The sequence below is a fragment of the Peromyscus maniculatus genome, chromosome 16 (genome assembly GCF_049852395.1).
Source record: "Peromyscus maniculatus bairdii isolate BWxNUB_F1_BW_parent chromosome 16, HU_Pman_BW_mat_3.1, whole genome shotgun sequence".
In the NCBI taxonomy this organism is placed as follows: domain Eukaryota; kingdom Metazoa; phylum Chordata; class Mammalia; order Rodentia; family Cricetidae; genus Peromyscus; species Peromyscus maniculatus.
This window is the reverse complement of record NC_134867.1, coordinates 46,503,686-46,521,626: the sequence shown is the minus strand read 5'-3', so window position 1 is coordinate 46,521,626 and position 17,941 is coordinate 46,503,686. Positions and strand designations below refer to the sequence as shown.

At 45.6% G+C, this 17,941-nt stretch overlaps 1 protein-coding gene across 9 annotated transcripts in view; it reads right to left on the bottom strand.

Annotated features, from left to right (window-relative positions):
• Positions 1–17,941, bottom strand: part of Utrn (utrophin) — a 507,746-nt gene that overhangs the window by 337,397 nt on the left and 152,408 nt on the right. For all 9 annotated transcript variants that reach the window (XR_013045087.1, XM_076552746.1, XM_076552748.1 and 6 more), the window contains 7 exons: positions 16,084–16,191; positions 15,646–15,825; positions 14,461–14,630; positions 9,448–9,571; positions 7,688–7,775; positions 1,732–1,973; positions 996–1,176 (listed from right to left, as the gene is read on the bottom strand). Coding sequence is in view for 8 of the 9 variants with exons in the window: in XM_076552746.1 (XP_076408861.1) it covers positions 996–1,176; positions 1,732–1,973; positions 7,688–7,775; positions 9,448–9,571; positions 14,461–14,630; positions 15,646–15,825; positions 16,084–16,191 (1,093 nt within the window). In the remaining variant the exon portion in view is untranslated. The remainder of the gene's footprint in view (positions 1–995; positions 1,177–1,731; positions 1,974–7,687; positions 7,776–9,447; positions 9,572–14,460; positions 14,631–15,645; positions 15,826–16,083; positions 16,192–17,941) is intronic.

Below are 17,941 nucleotides of genomic sequence, written 5' to 3'. Positions count from 1 at the left end.
GGAGCAGAGGGAACAGACGGTCCCGGCACTGAGGGCACACAGCCTTCAGCAATCCAGTGCAGCCGCTGAAGAGAAGATATATGTAACAGGATGCACAAGCTTTCAAAATCCTTCAAAGCCTGCTTCCCCAACAAGATTTATGCCAGTTTTCCCAATTCCAAATTCTTTGATTTTGTTCACATTCTGGGAGCACAAAGTGATTTCTTTTCAAGGAGTAGGTGGGGCTGCTAAAACATTAACCACTGGGAGCAAATAGAAATTGATGATGTTTTTGTTTGGTCTGAGCAGGTCTGAGCAAAGTTGTTTCTCCCATAAAAATCTCCAGAAGGGCAGGAGTGCAAACCATGTGCCCAGCATGCACAGGTCCTGGGTTTCAACACATCCCCACAAAAAGAAAATAAAAATCTTTCAGAAGTCATTATACCCAATGTATACAATTTTAGGGCATGTGATGCTGTCTATTTTATACACAAGTGTACTGGGTAGCCATTCCAGCTTTGGTCTGGAAGTTCCAATCCCCCCTGAGGCTTCGGTAACTATCACGCCTACAAGGCGGGGCCAAGGGAGGGCCCTGAAGACCAGAGATCCAGGACGTGCCATGCTCTCTGTTCCTGGACCCTGGATGGTGGAGGTTAACCGAGCAGAGCTCCAGAGAACACCGCTGGACTGCGATACACCTTCCCCAGACCCTGCGACCTACCTATCCCTTCATTTGTAAGTTACGCCATTAAATAAATAGCCTTTTAACTACGTGGAGTGGCCAAAATAATTTCACCAATACACAAGTGTGAGCATAGGAAATAGTGTGAATGTACTGTAAGACCTGAGTCACAGGTGAAGAGGAAAGCAGCAGAAACTCAGATACACTGAAAGTTTAAATATTGGGAGTCATTTTTAGATTTAAGGCAAACTGAGAGGGGAGAGAGAGACGGAGCGACAGGGAGAGACAGAGAGACAGAGAGAAGAAGTGACTGCCGCAGAAAGCCAGGGTTTACCATTCTCTAGTTGCCGCTGGCGTTCCTCTAAAGCCTTCTGCACAGCCTGGTAGTGACTTTGCAGGTCATCGAAACCCTGCTGGACAAAACCTGGGACAGAGGGCCGAGACCTCAGGGCTGAGCAGCTGGCACACAGTGCGTCGATTCTGGGGTGAAGGCCAAGGAGATCTGTCAGCTCCCTCTATGGAAGAGAAAATATAGTCCACTTCAATCCATGAAGAAGAGCATCCCCAGAGAAAGTTAGGAAACAAGTAAACAAAAAGCTCATGATATAAGATCCATTGTCTCCTACATTCTGCTCTCTCTTCAGATCGTAAAATCTTTTGCCGTTTACAAGACACAGCCTCTTGGGCTACAGGCAGCTCGGTGGGTACGAGCACTTGCTATGCAATCATGCAGACCTGAGTTTGGATCCCCAGCACTCATGTAAAAATGCAGGCATGAACATGTTTGCCACCCTCGTGTTGTGGGCGGACAGAGAGAAGAGGACAGCTGGGACTTACTAGACAGCAGGCTCTAGGTTCAGTGAGAGACCATGTCTCAAGGAAATAAGGTAGAGTGTGGTAGGGCAGGACACCTAACGTCCTTTGTTGTCCTCTGGCCTTCACAAGCAGAGACGGGCACACGTGTGTGCACACATACACACGTCTTCACTGCACACATTGAATGATATATCCTCTTTATATATGAGACTCAGCACAGAGAGGCTGTATAGTCCAGCTGTTTGGCACCCTACCTGGCAGGAATCCTTCAAGCTTGGCAAGGGCTGCTGGGGCGATTCAGAAAAGGGTGTGCCCCTCAGCCACTCTTCCTTCGCCTTGATGGTTTTTTCAAGGGCATCGAGCTGCTTGAAATAAGCACTGATATCTTCCTGAAGCTGGACCTTCCTTCCCAGATCTTCCAGCTGCTGAGACACCGCCTTCCACTCTGATGAAACCCTTTCCAGAACATCGTTTATTTCTTCAGTCGAAAGGCCCTCTATACAAACAGAAAAGTCCAAGTGCATCAAAGCAGACACTTCATCCAGTAATACCAAGGTTGTTTAGAATTGGTCCTACACACTCTGATACCCTGAGAGGTGAGGCCATGTCACCGTTAATGACTATTCCCATAGGTCCCTTCTAGTACAACCAAAAATCGAAATGATCCACTTATGAGTAACTGGATGTCCTTCCGCTCCTTGACCTAAGGGAGCAAGCAGCTCAGAAGCGGTGTAGCTGTCTCACAAGGCACATCCATAGAGCATCGGCCAGTTCCTCTTCCAAGAATGCGTGCTGCCATCCGTGACACCCTACCACTCTGACAGCTTCTAGTCTGATGCAGCCAAATAAGCTCAAATGCCTGAATTTGGGCAGAGCTGGACAAGTAGATAGCTAGCAAAACACAGAGCTGGCTCAAGTCTGTGGCGACGAAAGATGAAATGGTCCCCTCCCCTGCAAGCGACTGGGTACATGCAGGAGCATGAAACCAGGCGCCAGGCCCCAGAAGCATCCTCAAGCCTTCTGAACATTCTAAACATATAAATGAATATGAAAAACCGCCAAAATGATGATGATAAAGGTAGCTGCTTGGGAGACACACCTCAAAAATGCCACTATTCTTATTATGTTAATCTTATAAGATTTACATCTCAAAAATGCCACTATTCTTATTATGTTAATCTTATAAGGTTTACATCTATTTGCTTATTTTGTGTTGGGGGCTGCCCACGTGCCAAAGCATATACATGGAGGTCAGAGGACCAACTGCTGGAATTGGTTCTTTCTTCCGTGGGTCCCAGGAAAGGAACTCAGTCGTTATGTTTGGTGGCCAAAGCCTTTACCTGCTGAGCCATCCTACCAGCCACTGAGAATCTTAAAATTTTTTTCTCAAATTTTAAAAAAGTACCCAGTGTTTTTAGAAGTGATTTTTTAAATTATCTATAACAATAGGTCTTTCCATATTTTTCCAGTGCTATAAATGCCATCATATCTTTTTAAAATGAGTATGAGACGGTATAGGAAAGTGGCAACAGGATCTTTCTGTTTGGCAGACATCTGTGCTGAAAAGGTAGACTCAGCATCTTCAGGATATGAGTCAGAGGACAGTGGAATGAGTCTTCTTTGTAAGCATTTTTGACCAAAATCCACAGTAATGAAAAGTCAACTTAAAAGGAAAATGTCACGGAAAACAAGAAATCACTCCTGTTTCACCCACAATACAAGTTTAGAAGGTTGTGTGCCACACGACACTCTCCTAGAAATCAGAAACAAACATGCACGCCATGGATGAAAAGCACCACCCACGTCAGCTGTTGAAGTGCGCTTCCACCATCAGGCTGGTACCAGAACACTAAACCTAAGCCAGGCCTTCATACCAAGTCCTTGTGCAAGTATCACTGTTAATGGAGTCATGGGCAAGAAAAGGCACCATTTTTCTTGGCAACTGTGTGAACAGCAGTGATTCAGGCCATGCTTCGGCATGGTTATTTCCATTCTGGTAGATGCAAGCAGAGTAACATCAGCCACTTTTTTTTGCTCTGGGTTTTTTTTTTTTTTTTTGGTTGTTATTATTTCTTTCCCCCTTTTTTGGGTTGGTTTTTGCTTCCGGCAGTTATTTGAATGTTATATACCCGTGTGTGTGTGTGTGTGTGTGTGTGTGTGTGTGTGTGTGTGTGTGTGTGTGTGTGGTGTGTGTGTTTGTGTTTCTGTGTGTGTGTATGCACGTGCACACACACAAACATGCACATGCACCCATGCTCAGACACATGAAAGCATGTTCATGGTAAGGCTTGTGAAAATGTCTTTCTCGATCACTCTCCACCTTACGTATTGAAACAAGGTCTCCTGAGGAACTCAGAACTGGTCCATGTGGTTGGTCTAGTCAGCCTGCTGGATCTAAGGATCCCCTGTCTCTGCCTCCGGAGTGCTGGTTTGGCTGACAAATAACAGCATTTATACGGTGGATTCAGGGGATCCAAACTTCACTGCTAACACTTGCAAGGCAAATATTTTAGCCACTGGGCCATCTCCCCCATCCCAGCCACTTTAATTTTAGGTCGGGGCAATTGATGCTGAACAAAGAAGAAAAGAAAAGCTGGAAACTTAACATTTCTGAGAGGGAAGATTAGCACCATGCATCTAAAAGCTGATGAGAGGGCCTCATTGTGGTACTAGGGCAGCTGAAGAAACCTCTGCTACATAGTGAGTTCAGGGCCAGCCTGGGCTACATGAGACACTTTTTCAAAATAATAAGAATAATAACAATAAGAGTTTGGAGAGATGATAGTTAAGAGCACCCAATGGTCTTGCAGAGGATCCAGATGTGGTTTCCAGCACCCACATGATGGCTCACAACAGACTATAACTCCAGTTCTAGGGGATCCAGTTCCCTCTTCTATTCCCAGGAAGTTCTAGGTGCATACATACAGCAAACGCATGCATGCTGGCAAACACTTAGACACATAAAAGAAAAATAAATCATCAAGAAAAAATTTAACCCACAAAGCAGTAATAACAAAACAACTCACACATACAAAAAAAAGTTAAAGATTGAAAACTACTGGTTTGAGGATTTTGTCTAACTCACCTGCCACATTGTGCCATGGTTCTTTATAGCTTAGATCAGGGGCAGAAGCAGACACAAAACACTGACGAAGATAGGCGAGGGAATCCCACCTCTCCTAGGTAGGATTCGGACATTATGTAAAGTGCTTATCAAACCCCGTTAAAACTGATAGGAACTTACTAATAAGTTCCTACTGTAAGCATTCCTTCTGTTGTTTATTTTCCGGTAAACAAAATTGTAAGGGAGAGGGCAGCCTAACTCCCCAAATAATGCTCCCAGAGTCTCCTTACTGCCGTCAGCAAGAGGACTGACTGTCAGTGAAACAGACAAGCAGGCTGTCCTCATGCCAGCCTCAGCCGCTTGGAAAGCCCCTCAGGTGCCCTACATGGCAGCCACGGCGGTAGCACAACCCCGGCTCCTGAAGGGGTAGCGCCAACCCCTGAGAATGTCAGACTCTGCACTGAACATTTTGCACCCTTCAGCGAACACTGGATAACGACACTGCATCCATTAACAATGAGGCCAGAGCAGGAACACTTTCCCCAGCGGCCCCAAAGCACTGCTGTGATCGCTGCAGAAAGGGGTCCATAGGACACTTGGTACAAACACAAAGCTTTATTTATTTGAGAGGGTTTGCAGGGATGGGTACAAACACCCTTTCTCTGGCTACGTGAGTGGGATGTTTAGCTCACCGGGTGAACTGGCTGGAAAACACAACTCTTAGACGGCTTTCCCTGGTATTGCAACGTCAGGCCCAATAAGAGGCTTCTCCTGAGTGGTCCTTTCTCACCTGCTTGCAGGCGGATGGGTTGAGTGAGTGACAGGAAGAGAGAGGAAGCAACAGAGACTGCAGAGGTGACACCAGTGTAATCAAAACAGTCAGCTCTGAACCAGGGCCGCAGTGGGGGACATGCGGAGACTGGTCGCCTAATAGCTTTAGAAAATGCAGAGTAGACAGACCACTTGGCCAGTGTGTGCAAAGCCCTGGCTTCAATCCCTAGCATGGAGGCAGGGTTCAGGGAAGGAGTTGGGGGGAGGGGTGGGGGGAAGAAGGAAGGATGCGGGGGGGGGGGGGGGGGGGGGTGTAGCACAGAACTGAGCAGACCAGGAGATCTAATCCTCAAAAGGAGCAAGAAAGTCGGCTGCTTGGGCTGCTTGACACCTGAAGGGACAGACCTGAGCAACTGGCTGACCACGCCGTGCAAACAGCAGAGGATCCAGCTGTCTACACAGCTGCAAAGCAGACAGGGCCTCGACTGACCGCCACGAAAGGGCAGAGGTAGCCAGGTCCTGAGCCGTCGCAACACTGACCGCAGCCAAGGCCACAAGCCGCAGCGGAGCAGTGTGTGAGAACAGACAGGGCAGGAACAAGAAGGAAGGTGGAGGTAAACTGAGGTGAAGAGTTGAGGCTGGAGAGAGACCTAAGGCAGTAGAAAGCCTGAGAAGAAGCCACAAGCTAAAGTCCCCCGGAATAGATCCCGAAAAGCTGCCAAGTCTTTAGAGCCAAGAGCCTTAGCCACCACAGGCACAGAAGCACAACACTGGCCACTGCCAAAGGGACGAGGAATTCCTAGAGCTTAGGCCCACTCACAAGGCACGAAGGCAGCCACTTTCTAGGGCTGAGGAGCCCCACTTCCTAGCCGACACAATAACGCTTGTAGAAGAGCCCCACTGCGGGAAGCCGGCATAAGACCTTTAACACTAGAGGGCACTCCTTGCTATTGCTCCTGCCTGCTGAGGCCATGCACTGCCGTCCCATGTGAAGAGAATCAAGAGCTGGCTGCCTGCAAGGGACTAACCCTTCCCTTGCCGATCCATGAATTCTATGCAGGTGGAGCTAAGACCCCGCCAGCTGACGGACAGCCTAAGTATTTTTAGAATAAGAAGCAGGTGCGCAGGAAATGCGCTCTTTGGTGCCCTCCATCTAGAGTTCTCAAGAAGGGAGGTTCTGCAGGAGGCCGACCCCGCCCTACTTGCTCCTCCATATGTGCTACAGTTGGCATGTACCCACTACAGTTTCCGCCCTTCTACCAGCACCTAAGGCACCACATGACCCTCACCAGATGGGAACCCCCACCCCAGTCTTGGACTTTCTCAGCTCATCATCTCTTTTCTTAAGGGGGCGGCGGCGGGGAGAAAGGTCCACCCCCAGCAAAGAAATACCTACCTACATGCCGTCACAAAAACAAATACTAATTTTAGGTTTCTCTTTGTCTATGCAAGACTTTAGTGGGGTGGGGAGGAGGTCTTTATTGCTTGCAAAAATTTCAAATACAAGTGACACCAAATTTAAGTAGAAAGAAAGTAGAGTACTTTAATGTGATCCTCTGACAATGACCAAAAATCCAACATCAGTGAGTGTCCTAGTTAGCTTTAATTGTCCATTGGACAAACCCTTGCATCATCTCAAAGGCAAACCTCAACTGAGGAATTATCTAATATCAGACTGGCCAGTGGGCACATCGTGAGGGGAAAGGTCTTGATTGTTAAAAGATGTGGGGAGGTCCAGCCCACCATGGGCAACACCATTCCTTAGGCAGGTGGTCCTGGGCTTCACAGGCCAGGCAGCTAGCAGGCTGCATCCTCCACGGTTTCTACTGTCAGATCCCTGCCTTAGTTCCCACCCTGACCTCCCTCAATAATGGGCTGTGACTTTTAAGCTGAAATAAACCCTTGCTTCCCCTGAGCTGCTTTGGGTCGTGGTATATGTCACAGCAACAGAATGAAAAAAGAATGCTGGGTTTACCATAAGGCAACTTCATATCTACGGTATTTCCAGCATAAGAATTTTCCCTCGTCTATATAAAAAATTCAGAGTATGTAACCCCAAAGGTGAGGTTTTGAAGTCTTGTGCGCTGTTGGATTTTAATTGCTCTGCTGAGGTTTTCAAGGTTTCTAGTTTTCTGAAACCACCACTCCCCACCCCATGTGGGAGCAGAATGACTTTGATTTTATCTGTTTTTAATAAAAAGCTTCAATGTATAAGATTTCAGTTTTTTTAAGAGATTCTGCTGCCTCAAAAAAATTGAAAACCGGCTTTCTTTTTTGCTAGCTTTTTCTATTAAATGTTTCATGTGTTAAACTGCAAATATTAAGTGTCACCTTCTTAAAAAAAAATCTGAAAGAAAACCCCCGCAGGGTCTCACCTTTTCCCATTTGCTCTAGAAGGATTTGTCCGGTTTGCTTCAGTTCATCCAGTCGGGGGATTCTCTCTGTCTGCTCTTTTTCTAATCCCTGGAAATAAAGCCCAAATATAAAATACCGAAAACTTCCTCTCAATATAATACCAATGCTATTTTAAAATCTCATATTTAGTGGCCTCTTAACTGTTCTGTAGGTATTTCAAAGTTTACCTACAAAGTATTACAATGAAAAAAAAAACTAAGCAATTCCTGGCCACTCTCTAGCACTCCGAGAATTAATAAATCTGAAAAAAGAAAATTCCAAAAACAATAATAGCAGTGACTATAAATTTTAGATTCTTTTAGAAGGAAAAATTATATACTCTGTAATTACGAATTACTATCGAGGGGAAATCATTCGAATTAGCACTTTGGGTCTAAGATATCCATTCACAAACATAGTTTATTTCATATCATAAGAATAAAGGTTTGGGCATGCACCTTTAACCTCAGCACTTGGGAGGCAGAAGAAAGAGGACCTCTGTGAGTTCAAAACCATCCTGGTCTACAGAGCAAGTTATAGGCCAGACAAGGCTACGTAGTAAGACCCTGTCTCCAACAAAATGAAAAGGGCTAGGGGGTGGGAGAAAAATAGAAGAAAAGAATGGTTTGGGGACAAAGGAACTCAAGGAGAAACCAGAGAGCAAGAGAATAATTTTGAGCCTCGGAATTATCTGTTGGCATTATAGTTGGTCCAGGGTCTAATTCTAACTCAAGTGTGAACACAGCACATTCCACATACAATTTTAAAATAACAACAAATTGCTTTAGAACCCAAACTAAAGCATTTTTGGTCTGAAAAATTGCCCTCAGTATCTGTGGAGATCTGCCAGACACCAAAATCTGAGACTGCTCAAGCTTTTTATGTAAAACATTGTACTATTTGCCTATTGGCTGTATCTATCCTCTTGTAAGTTCGAGTCATCTCTGGTTTGCTTAAAATACCCAACAAGATGCAAAGGTAAGGGGAACAGATGTTATGCTGTGTTTGACCGGGAAAAGTGACCAGTGTGTGTGCATGTGTAACTCAGATACAGTCATCCTCGGACTCACCACATGGTACCTGAGCAAGACAGAAAGTTGCAGTTCTCTATCAAGGCTACTAGGTTGGGATGAGGGGGCTGTGAAACAGTGGCAGGTCACAGCAGGGGGTGTGTGCACACTTCATTCAGATTCTCTGGAATGTTTGGTGTGCAATGAGTTCAAGGTTTGCTTTCAGGAACTTTCTAGAAATGCTCTTCCCGGTATTTCCCATCCAGTTCATTGGCTCCATGGATCCAATGACAAATTGTAATTTATTTTGAAAAGCTATCTTGTGTAAAGAGAATATATTAAGAAAATTTTAATACACCAAATGCTTTGCTGTATACACAGGCAAAATATCTTTGGAACGGCACAAAGTCCTAAGTTACTTGATGTCAGACAATGTAGATCTAAACATACTTAAAACGCAGAAATGATGACTGGAGAGGGAGAGGGAGAGGGAGAGGGAGAGGGAGAGGGATGTATGTATGTGCATCTCAATGGTTCAGGAGGAAAAAGGGGAAAAAATTTAGAATTCCTCCTCCATATGGGGACCTGATGTTTAGTGTGACACTCTAAAAACCATCTGCGGCTACATTTATTTCACAGAATTTTCTAGGCCCTGCCACATCTCTAGGCCAACAGCAAAATGAGCCTGATGGGTTATTTTTATTTCCTAGCATGCTTGTTTTAGACTTTACCTTCAATTTCTTTTTCATTCCCGAAGTCTCCTGCAACTTCTTAAACTCCTTCATCTCGGTGTTCTGAATGGCGCTCTTGGATTTCAAAATCCAGTTCAACAGCTCCGCACTTACAGCATCAAACCTGGTTCGAGACGGAGACGTTAGCCTCTGACATGGGCTTGCTATCACTGTTGCCTTGGCCCAATAAAGAACAACCTGAACGGCCGCCAGGCATGTGCTCTCAACCAACGCCCCCAAATAGAACAACTACCCATAACAGTATCGTACTTTCACTATTAACACACTATAGGGTGAACATACTATAGGGTTAATAAAATAATTAACATTTTTTTACTTAATTGGGAATCATTTGTATCTTTATAAACTATTATAGATAACAAAACCCAGATTTCGTTAGATGATAACAGAAAAGAACAAGTATAAACATTCCTAAAATTGTCTTGTTTTATACAATACGTAGTTGACTAGACCTAGCTCAGCCTTCAAGGAGCTTCATGTCATCAGGAAGCAATGGAAAGTGACAGGTCATAACAAAAGAATTTGCTAGGTACTAATTGCGGAGCTCCAGAGGAGTGACCTCCCTCACCCATCCAGGGAAAGGATGGGCTCAGGGCTTAACAGTGGTTATGCTTAACAGCTTTCCTTGCAAAGGGAAGACAAAGGAAAGTGAGGTCATACTTTGCAAGCTACAAATGGGTGTGTCTGGTACAGTGAGTGCTGTGAGGTAAGACTCATTAGCAATGAGGCCAAGAATCACAGGGGCCAGTGACTGGAAGGCCCTGGTGATCTATTACAGAATCTGGACTTAAACCAAGAGCCATAAAGGGTGTTGGGCACAGACCTGCTAAGAATCTGTTCCTAGGGTCCCGTTCACTGTGGGGACAGAACCAAAGAGTGCACAGAAAAGGCCGCCGTAGGAAGCAGGAGGAACTCAAGATAGTGGCAATGGGGGAAGAAGAATGGGCAGGTTGGGCATGGGATGCAGAAGCCGGTGAAAAGCACGGTGAGCATGGGTGAGCAGGCTCTTGGCCAAGCCCTTCATGTCCATCACTAACACAAAGAATCCTCAGCACACCCTATGAAAACACACCTCTGATTACTCCTGCGAGAGGGGAGGCAGGAGAGTTCAGAGAGCTTTATAAAGAACTTCCACACCAATAATGAAGTGGGACCTACTCAAACAAAGATAGTCCATGTAGCCAACCCTCTCACCCCAGTGTGTATTAGTATCATAAGCAGAAGAAGATGTATTTCACTATCCCCTCTCGGAAGCATCCCTTAAGGTGTCTCGAGTAGATTCTGGATAATTGCCCCTTCACTAAGGTAAGTTTCTGTATAATCTGTGATTTTAAAAAAGGCAAATCTGCAAGATCTTGAATCTAAATCACTGAGGCCTAGGGTGGAGAAGGTAAGAGTTGAGAGAATTAATCAATTAATAGCTACCAACCAGAACTAACTTGGCGTCTGGTGGCTGACCCCAGGCACCACCACCTGTTAATAAATAAGTGTTCCAGGCTAGTAGCCCAGAAGCAGCAATGCCTCTTATGGCCTGTGTACCCACTTATCCAAAAATCTTCCCTGCCTCACAGCCTCTTCTCATCTACAGCCGATCTAACCACAATGTAAACCGAAACCCCTCCCCCAATCTTTCCTTATAGCTCACACTTTTCATCCCAGCACTCTGGAAGGCAGAGAGACAGGGATCTCTGTGAGTTCGAGGCCAGCCTGGTCTACAGAACAAGTTCCAGGACAGCCTGGGTGCTAACACAGAGAAACTGTGTCTCAAAAAAGCCAAAACGATGACGACGACAACAAAATGCCTTGAAGGTTGGGGAGATGGACGGCTCGGTAGGTAAAGGGCATGCCCTCCAAGATCTGATTAAGACGGGCTTCGTGGCATGTTTATAGACCCAGAGCTAGGGGGGCAGGAACAGACAAATTCCTGAGGCTCACTGATAAATAAGCCAGGTAGACCATGCCTCAGGAATGGTTGACTTCTGGAATCCATGCGCATGTGCGCACAGGTACACACACACACACACACACACACACACACACGCGCGCGCGCGCACGCATCTTGAGCTCTTAGTTCCAAAGCACCCATCTCTGTTTAATGAGCAGATTTGCTACTGTGGGATTCAAAATGCGTCCCTGGGCCACTCATTAAACCCCTTTTATTTCAGAGATGGAAGGGTTCGTGAATTTTACTTGAACATAGCTTAAGAGAGTGTATGATGCTCTAGATAAGTAACCAGAATCTAGGTGTCATCAAACATCTTACTTCTGTCTTCCGATTAAGACTGCTACATAGTCTTTCAGAGAAGAAGAAAGCCCAAAGAGCATACAGTTAAAATGGCCTTGGAGACTAAGTCAGTTTCTGCCCTTAAAAATGCGTTCGATATACTGATCCCAGGACCAGATAACCAGAGAGTTGGGAATGCCTGTTGTGGGCAGATTTAAAAAAAAAAAAATCCATAGCCGGGCGGTGGTGGCGCACGCCTTTAATCCCAGCACTCGGGAGGCAGAGCCAGGCGGATCTCTGTGAGTTCGAGGCCAGCTTGGGCTACCAAGTGAGTTCCAGGAAAGGCGCAAAGCTACACAGAGAAACCCTGTCTCGAAAAATCAAAAAAAAAAAAAATCCATAAAGAAAACAAAATAAAATTGACTACAATCTGCATCAAAAAAAAAGAGAACAGACCACCATATTTAAGGCATGCCCTACAAACTGAGCCCTGGGAATGAGTGGTTATTTAGGGCTCTCAACTGTCTGTGGCGTTCACTTCCAACACAAGTTCATCCCCATCTCTACAGAAGACCGCATATACAAAAGGGTCTGAAAATTATGTCACACCAGGAGCAGCTAAGGAGAGCCTAGGGCCTTAGGACAATGGAAAAGAATAGGAGAGCTAACTTCAAATAGTCACATAGGGCCATTTCGAAGAGGGGCTGATCAGGAAACTAGGAGGAAATCAAACCGCATTAAGGCTGAGAGATTCTCACCAGAGGAAAACTAGAAGCCTCCCCAGGCAAGGCTAACAGGAAGCTGCTACTGCAGCATGCAGAGAAGCAGCGCTGCACACGGAGGAAGTTCTAGTGTGGCAATGACCCTCTCAAAGGTCACAAACCCCGGGCTCAGAGCTTCGGCTTCCGTCTTTCCTCTCTGCTCTGGCCCACAGCCTCCTCCTAAGATGTGCATACCACTTCTTAACAAACTGTCTCTGCTTCTGCTATTTCCTAAGTCTCCCTGTCTAAGTCAATCTTCTAGGAATAAGAAACTAGAGATCGCAGTGGGCAGCTGCCAGACTCGGAGATGCCTAGAGAAGCACTCCCGGGCTCTGAGCAGCCCTACAAAGACAACACACAGGACGTTCAGAGCCAATCATGGGGCACAGAAACATTACAAATGAGGAGATTCCCCTGCCTTCGGCTACCAGGAATTACATGTACTCAGCCCTCTGTCCAGGAATTAATCCAGTAACGAATGTCCGCCTTGATCTAATCTCAAAGGCCATGACTAGGGGCTCCTCGCAGCTCACTGCTGCTTACAACCTCATCTTTGTACCAACTGGGTAGACTGGGATAAGGGGAAGGGACACACGACACAGTTCATCTGGACCTCTAGTACACCGAGGGCTGTTTATGCACTTGAAGAAACAAGTGACCTGGCCAGTGACATCGAGGACGCAGATTGCTAAGAAGACAAACAGCTAAGAGTGAAAGTCACCAAGCCAATGACCGCAAGGACTATAGTGGGAACATCTGCTGCGGCACATCCTCTGACCACACCTGAACCACCCCTGGACTTTCTTGTCATATGACATGACAGCGAGCTGTTGAAGTCACCTTGGGTACAGTGTTCCATCTCTTGCCACTGTGGCAGGCTCGCTCGTTATTCACCACAGGCAAGTATAAATTAAGCTCACACCATGATACACCCTGTCTCTTTCCAAAGTCAGCCCTGGAGACACGCGCTGCCAGATGCGCCTGGCAGCCAGCAAGGGCTCAGGAAACGGAAGACGGCCGCTAATATTGACATCAGCGGTATCTTCTTCCCTGCTGCCATTGCCAAAGCAAAGGTCCTACACACAGCTGCTGCTTGCAACTCCAGGTGTGCCAGTCAGTCACGAGACACCATTAGGAGGCAGAAAACAGGCTTAGGGGGCAAAAGAGAAAGTCAGCTGGTACACCTTGAATCCTGCTTTCTCTAACAAAAGCGAGACTATGAAAAGCATATCGTTTCTGATTCGGGCCCCTCATAACTGCCCATGTTATGGGATCTCACTGCAAGGGGAAGCATAAGAACAAGCTTAAGGCCGTGCTGAGGGTCACTGTGACCGGACCTATGAGATCCAGGACCTGGAACACAGTACATCTTAAAGGACCTGACATAGCCAAGGCCCAGGGAAGGCCTCTGAGTTCTTCTAACAATCTCCAGTTTTCTTTTGAATCAATAAGATAAAAGAAATATTTTCACCCAAGAGAGGTCTTTCAGCTAAACAGGAAGACTCTATTTAGAAGCTTGATAAAGAAATTAACAAAGAAAACCTGGACTCATGGAAGAAGGAGAGGATGGGGAGGAAAAGCCAGGGAGGGGGGGGGGACCAAAAATATATTATTTCCCTGAACTGCTATTTTAACAGTGAGAAAAGGAAAGAAGATTCACAAAGAATAAGGAATTTATCAGAAGCCAAACTGTCAGTACTTTAACATCTGAAAGAAAGAATAAAGGAGGAGCTGCAAACAGTCCTTCTGGGGGTGGGGGATGGATGGAAGGAGAGATGAAGAATTACATCACATCAGTCTCCAGATTTAACAGAGGCTGAATAAAACCCCTCGGGGCAATTTAGATGCTTAGGTCCTGTGAAGCAGAATCTTCCAAAGACTCAAAAGGCAGCAAATGTGTTCAGGACTGAATTTCCATAATAATGAGTATGTCTAAATTCACATGTGATTAGTGATTAGTACAAGTTACGTTATGCGCAGGCCTGACGTTGGGATGGAGTCTCTCACTTTTTCTTGGCCTCCACGTCCACATGGATCTGCCTCTTCTTCGGCGGGGGAGGAGGGGGCAGCTCCTGCTTAGACTTTTTGGTCGTCCCTTGTTCCCTTACATGAACGGTCTCCAAAAGATCCTTCTGAGAAATCTGGGACATGCCAAGCTTTGCTACAGCCTGAGTCACCTGCAAGAAAAGTCACCCCGAGTTTTGTCTTCATACGAAGGCCTTTACTGAGAGATAGTCACACAAAATTCTCCCTATGAAAATGTACAATTCGAGCCCAGCATGGTGGCACACACCTGTAATCCCAGCACTTGGTAAATAGAGGTAGAGGTTAGAGGTTCAAGGCTAGCCAGAGCTATATAAAAGCAAAGGGAAAAGTCTACTTCAGTGGCTATTCGTATGTAACTGGCTGCAGATTTTATCTCCAAGTTAGCCATGGCCATGCCATCTTGTAATGCTCCTCCATTGTGCTTGAATAATGACAGTTCCCAAAACCAAAGTAATTTTGTTTCAAGAACTACAGTAACTTGTTTTTCTAGATTCTTGCTCTGGCCACCTTACTGACTCTCAGTAATGGCCCAAAAGAGATGTTTATTGACATTTTCTAAGTTACCACTCACCTCATCTTTGCACAGGACAAAAGAGGAACATGTTAGTGTCCTTTGCCTCTCCCCTTTCTGTCCTGTAACTAACTACCCTGGCCCCCAAGCAGATGGTAGCTCTAGTTCCTGAACTGGAGACCCACTCTGCAGTCTAGTCTCCCAAATGAAAATCGTGTACTATCACTGAGTAGCTCATACCCTTGCCTGTCTTTTCTTCTCACTGGCCTTACACTCCAAGATAACTTAATGACCCAAAATAGAACCTTCTGTCTGTTCACAGCATCCCATGCCCCATTCTCCACCCCTGGCAACCTCACAGCATCCTATTCCCCGATCCCCACCCCTGGAAGCCAATGAGCGCCTCTCATTCTGCCAGACTTGGTCCATCCTGCATATTCCATATGTCCAGAACCACACTGCGCATGACTGGTTTATCACGAAGTTTTCCTGGTTCCGCCACATTATGTTGATGTCTCATTCATTGTGATTGTCAATTAGTACTGCACACTTTGGATATGAGACTGCAGTTATCTGTTCCTAAACACTTACAATTTTACTGCATGGTGGAATATACTACCCAAAGCAAAAGGTACCTGGTTCGAAGAGTCTTCTAGTCTCTGAACCAAAGAATCCCATCTCTGTGTTAGCTCCTCTGAGTCACTGCTCATCTTCTGAGACGCCTTGGGATTATTGAGTAGTTGACCCACGTCCTGGCCAATCTCACTCAGCTGGTCCAGTGTTTGCCTCTTCATTTCCATGTCTTCCTTCAAGATCTAGCATGTGAAATATTTATCAGACAACTCTCTCTCAACAAGGCTTCTCCTCCTCGGGGAGTGTAAGCAGGTAGCTTGGTGGTACTACGGATAACATGTTCTGCTATTCTCTATGCTGCAATAAATGGGTCTTGGTTCGGTAAGCCTTGAGTAATGGGAAACCAGCCATCAGCTGTATTCACTCAACTGTATTAACACTTAGTTACAAAACACTAAACATCACTGGCGTACAAGGGACATCGACGGCCACACACTTACCGCCAGACGCCGGACACTGACGCTCAGTTCCCTTTGGTCTTTGAAGTTGCTGGTCTGGACTTTATTCAAAGCCTCTTCCTTTTCGGTGAGCCAAGCTTCCAACAAGCACTACGAGTAATAACGAAAGTTGGAAATACATGTGGGAAATCATCTGGTGATTCACATAAGTTCCCAAATATCTAACCTGTATCAATGGCGTCACATTTAATGGAGGATAATAAGAACTTCAAATACCCACGTCCAAGGAACAAATGACTGCCAAAAGCATTAGCCTCCAACAAGTTACAACAGAGTAACCTGCCACTAGTCCTAAACTAGGGTAACTGGTAAGGTGTGGACAGAGTTCAGTGTGTCACCCCCCTCCCCGCAAGGGCTACTGTGCTGGAAGATCATGGTCACCAGTGTGGCAGGTGAGAGGTGGAGGGTCCAGTAGGAGGTCACTGAGGGTGCTGCCCTCACAAGGAAAGAATTTTCTGGGGCTTCCATAAGTTCCTGAGAATCACTGGTACCAAAGAGCAAGACTGACCCTTTCCTGACCTCTGGCTTCCTATGTCCCCAAATGATCTCTCCCTTTGGGGTCCATTCCCACCACAGTGCTAAGTGTTGTGATGTGACAGACAAGGGCTTCTCACCAGAGCTAGCACCATACTCTTTGATGTCTCGACCTCTAAAACTATGAATGAAGCAAGCCTTTAGGACTGTGGGCACCACTCAGTGATAGAGCTACTAGGTGCAGTCCTTAGCAGCACCTCATGAAACACTATAAATAAGCCTTATTGTCCTTCTACATTACCCAGCCTCTAGGATGGTTTGGGTTTGGGTTTGTTTTTGTTTGTTTGTTTGTTTATGGTTTTGGGGGTTTGTTTGTTTTTTTTAATGGGGTGTTGTTAATGTTATCAAGCTGGCCTTGAACTCGAAATCCTCCTGTCCCAGCCTCCTGAGCACCTAGGACTCACACGTCTGTAACACCAAAGCTGGCTAAGGATTTTATTATAACAGGAAAAAAAAAATATTCCATATAGTAACTAAGCCTAAATCTCAAGAAAGTGAGTAGATAAAAGACACTAAATCCAACTATGCCAAGTTTTTAAAAAAATCCTATAATAACTCAAAGTTTTTTGTTTTGTTTTGTTTTTCCTTGGGTAGGAGGGTTCGAGATGGGGTTTCTCTTTGTAATAGCCCTGGCTGTCCTGAAACTTACTCTACAGATCAGGCTGGCCTTGAACTCACAGAGATCTTCCTGCCTCTGCCTCCCAAGTGCTGGGATTAAAAGTATGCACCACCATCACCCAAAGTAACTCTAAGTTTTGAGCAAAAGGAAGCTCAGAGGTTTTCTTGTCCCTCCTTCTCATTTTAGAGAAGAGGACTGAAGTCAAGTGACATGTTCGAGGTCAGTCAGCTAGTTACTGGCTGAGCTGGGTCATGGACTCCTACCCCTAAATCAAAGGCCTGTCCACAGCACCATGCAGGAAATGTATGCCAACGGTCAAAGTTCAAAAGCAATTACATTGAAGGAGGAAATCTGAGGATGGCCCAAAGCCAACACCAAAATATTTCAAAGTCACAGCCAAAAGTGCATGTTCTTTTAGAAGATGCTGAGTGATGTAGTAAGATAACCTTAAGGGGCCAACTGTGGCCGAGTTAAACCAGTCCCCTAAAAGAATAAGTATTACAGAAATGCTTTTCTGTATAGCTTTAGAGGCAAGGGCTTACTTCTGCACTTAAAATGGGATGAATTCTTTCTCAATTGTCTTATTAATCAGTTTATTGACAGGCTATTCCTTATCTTTGTAGTCTACCACCACCACTACCACCCCAAAAAGATAAAAAAATAAAAGACAAATGCAGATCTTATCTA